We start from the raw sequence: 3,771 nt of genomic DNA, 5'->3' as shown, positions 1-3,771 counted from the left end.
GAACACTCAAGTAGTGCCTAACTGCTCATCGTGCTCCTCGTGCTCATCGTGCTTCTCGTGCTCCTCGTGCTGCTTACTCACTTCGCAAAATGTTCGTAAGTTTCCTTTGTGATTATTAAGTTTTTTTTTTTTTATTCTATCTACGATCAGCCGTCAGCCTTTATCAGATTATATGAATTCGCATTAATGACAGTTTAGGTTCTGCACATCCCATGATGTGTCACCTCGTTTCCTTTACAATAACTCTTCAGATGGATGCTATTCGCTTTCTCCTGAGCCTGAATGTAGAGTTCTCAGAATTTAGAAGGGATGCAGCAAGTACATTTTCATGACGCTGAAGTCTCTGTTTGTAAGCCCTACAGGACTTATCTACAACCTCTTTGACGTTTGGTATCTCCAGGTATTCATGCACTTCAGTGGACTTTGTAAACCAAGGTGCACAACTCAAAATTTTCAGCACTTTGTTTTGGAAACGCTGGAGTATTTCCACATTTGAGTGGTTCGCAAAATGTTCGTAAGTTTCCTTTGTGATTATTAATNTTTGCTTGTGTGTCATCATGAAATTAAGTATAAATAAGTTTCATGAAGTCTTTCCATCAATCGAGTCTCCTCTGTTGACGAACACTTAAGTAGTGCCTAACTGCTCATCGTGCTCCTCGTGCTCATCGTGCTTCTCGTGCTCCTCGTGCTGCTTACTCACTTCGCAAAATGTTCGTAAGTTTCCTTTGTGATTATTAAGTGATTAGATAGTTATTTGTTGTATTGCACTAAGTTTTTTGTTATGTAGTTGATATGGATTTGAAATGGGTTCGATTCCCACCGGCACAAAAACTCGATTCTAGTTCAGCTTATAGTCATGATTTCTGTCTAACTAAGAATTAGTGTTGTACTCAATAAAGATTAAAACCAAAAAGTAACAAAAAAAATGTTTTTAGGTCACAATCAGATAATAAACGGGTGGCATCCTGGGACTCTGAGTCTGAGCCCTCGGACTTCGGAGAACAGCCTCCACCACAGTAAGTAAATACCTATACTATCTTAATTACTACACAGTACATACTATAATTTCAAATGCTCAGGAAGTGTTTGTAGGAAAGTAACAGTTAGGATCTGAGATAATGATTACAAGTACCTAGTAGGCTAGTATNCCAACTATGAGACAATTGTAGAGGAACGGAATAGGCTACAATTAATCATTGACGGGTTTGGTGAGTGCAATGAAGAGTACGTACACAACCTCAGACGTATGACCATCATGAAACAAGACCTTTATGATGCTCACAGCCATATTGAATTAATGGAAGCTGAAAGAGAAGCCTGCACAGCCACCAAAACCCAAATCATGTTTGACGAGTTAGTCGGTAGTGCGCCCAGCCTGACCCAAACTGCATCTGACAAACAATTAATTACCATAGACCTAACTTGTGATAATACTTTAAACAATACTCCTGTATTTGAAAATTATAAATAACTTGAAAAAATCGAACTGCCTAAGGCGGGAATTGAACCCACGACAAGATTATAATTTCAAGTTATTTATAATTTTCAAATTAGTTTGAGATGCGACTCTAAACGCTAAAAATTTAATAACTATGNCCCTCGGACTTCGGAGAACAGCCTCCACCACAGTAAGTAAATACCTATACTATCTTTATTACTACACAGTACATACTATAATTTCAAATGCTCAGGAAGTGTTTGTAGGAAAGTAACAGTTAGGATCTGAGATAATGATTACAAGTACCTAGTATGCCTTTCTATAAGTATAGTAATTTTTGTGGGTTGTGTATTTTTAATGTCACATCTAATTGTGATATAACATTGGAAATTACGATTGTTAATCATTTATTTTAGATTTAAATTGCAGACCCGCAAAGAAGGCGAAAAAATCAGCCAAGGCGGAAACACCTTCGGCCACCTCTAAATCAAAGAAAAAGACGTCCACTAGGTATGTATTAAATTTTTTTTAAATATTCATTTGTCGGCCGTTTGGTGTAGTGGTTCGGAACGGACTACTATTCCGGAGGTAGCGGGTTCGATTCCCGCACAGTACAAACATTTGTGTGCATGAACATAATTGTTTGTATTGGACTGGGTGTTTTCTATGTATAACTAGCTGACCCGGCGAACTTTGTTCCGCCTTAATGGCAATAAATAAGCAGACTTTTTTTTTAANTATATCCGTTGTCTAGTAGGTACCCATAGTACAAGCTTTGCTTAGTTTGGGACTAGAAGCGCAGTGTAAAATGTCTAAGGATATTTATTATTATTATTATTATTTGACATACATTTCAAACTGTGGGTCCTATATTGTTTTCCTGAACTTATTATAATTTAAACTTTGATCATTTCAGTGGCACAACCAAGTCTGCGAAATCGCTTTCGAGCGAATTATTCGGCGACGACTCCGACGGACCGTGCCCCGAGCCAGTCCCGAAAGCGTCGCCGCTGTGGTCGTCCCTGGCCCGCAGAGTCGCTGATGGCGTGACGCGCCAGATCGAGCTGGTCGAAGAGGGGGAGATCTTCTTCGATGTCAAGGTGTTTAACACCTGCGACATCATCGACCTGGATCCTCGTCAGCGGGCTGAAAAGTGGACTGCACAGTTGCGCTTGAGGGTGAAGCCCAACGATCCGCTCTGGGTGCAATTAAAAAAAATTGCAAGGNGACCTACTAAATATTTTTGATAGCTTATGTTTACTTAACCCATTAACGCCCAAATGAAAACCACGCTAAATTTTATTTAACCAATGTTTATTTTCGTTATAAAAACACTTCCATAAAAACATAAAAAATGAAGAAAACCAAAAACAAAATCAGAACTTAGATTTTTAGGGGTGTACTAAACTTTGTACAATGGGCGCTTAGGAGTGATATTGAGCAAAGCATCCTCTATCGAGGCACAGCGTTTTCAGGCACTTGCCACAAGTTGTTTTGACTCTGTTGGAGCACACAGTACATCTAAGCGGGTTAGGTAGTTTTTCCGGGTTGTGCCCATTATTTATTCTCTCTTCTCCATCAATTGTAGAGGAAGACTTTCTACTCTTATTGAGCTTTTTAAGGCTCAAATACGTGCGTGCTATATGTCTGCGGAATGCAAGCTGATCCATGCGACAGTCCGGGTTTGCTATGCAGTGAAGTCTCCATGCATTCGAAATGGTCATGTCCACCATATAAGTGAACAAGACCCACCACCACTTTTTTCCTTTCACCCCAATTCGGTAAAGTCCTATAGACTGATCCATCTGATCTACTCCACCCATTCCCTTATTGTAACTCTGGAATACGTGAGGTATGTTAACGTCTACTTTTTGTTTTTTCGTGGAACACCATCTTTTGACTTTCCCGAATGGTTCCAAAGTATCAAAATTTGTTCCAATCGTACACACATTATTGTCTTTCCATCTTACCAATAAAATTTCGTTTGTCTTATCGAATCTGTGGTCATGTTCAGCTCTAGGCTTTTTGCGCATATCTTTAGATGTAATCAAAGGGCACCGTTTCGTTCTGTTTTCACGTAAGGTTCCAGTAGCTCTGTACCCAAGCCTCTTTAGGTCGACGAGTAGGTCGTAATTGGTAAAAAAGTTGTCAAAGTAGACTACATGTTCTTCAGGTTTTGTTGGCGCTTTACTCAATAAACCTTTCACAACACGAGAGCCAAGAGGATCGGTGGTAGCCTCTGAAGATTTTCCGCAATATACATCAAATGTGTAACAATAGCCATCGTAACTAGTCAACGCCCAATTACGATATCCATATCGTACAGGTTTACC

The 3,771-nt window shown here is 39.5% G+C and overlaps 1 protein-coding gene across 1 annotated transcript; it reads left to right on the top strand.

Moving 5' to 3' along the window:
* The first annotated feature begins 563 nt into the window (after positions 1–563).
* LOC114356459 (uncharacterized) lies at positions 564–2,685 on the top strand. The gene is made up of 4 exons (XM_028309649.1): positions 564–710; positions 936–1,016; positions 1,868–1,948; positions 2,355–2,685. Coding segments are annotated over exons 1-4 (495 nt in total). The 5' UTR covers positions 564–708.
* The last annotated feature ends 1,086 nt before the right edge of the window (positions 2,686–3,771 follow it).

The sequence above is a fragment of the Ostrinia furnacalis genome, unplaced genomic scaffold (genome assembly GCF_004193835.3).
Source record: "Ostrinia furnacalis isolate ACB-3 unplaced genomic scaffold, ASM419383v2 OfSCF0213, whole genome shotgun sequence".
Taxonomy (NCBI): Eukaryota; Metazoa; Arthropoda; class Insecta; order Lepidoptera; family Crambidae; genus Ostrinia; species Ostrinia furnacalis.
The sequence above is the reverse complement of the archived record's forward strand: the minus strand, read 5'-3'. Positions and strand labels throughout refer to the sequence as shown.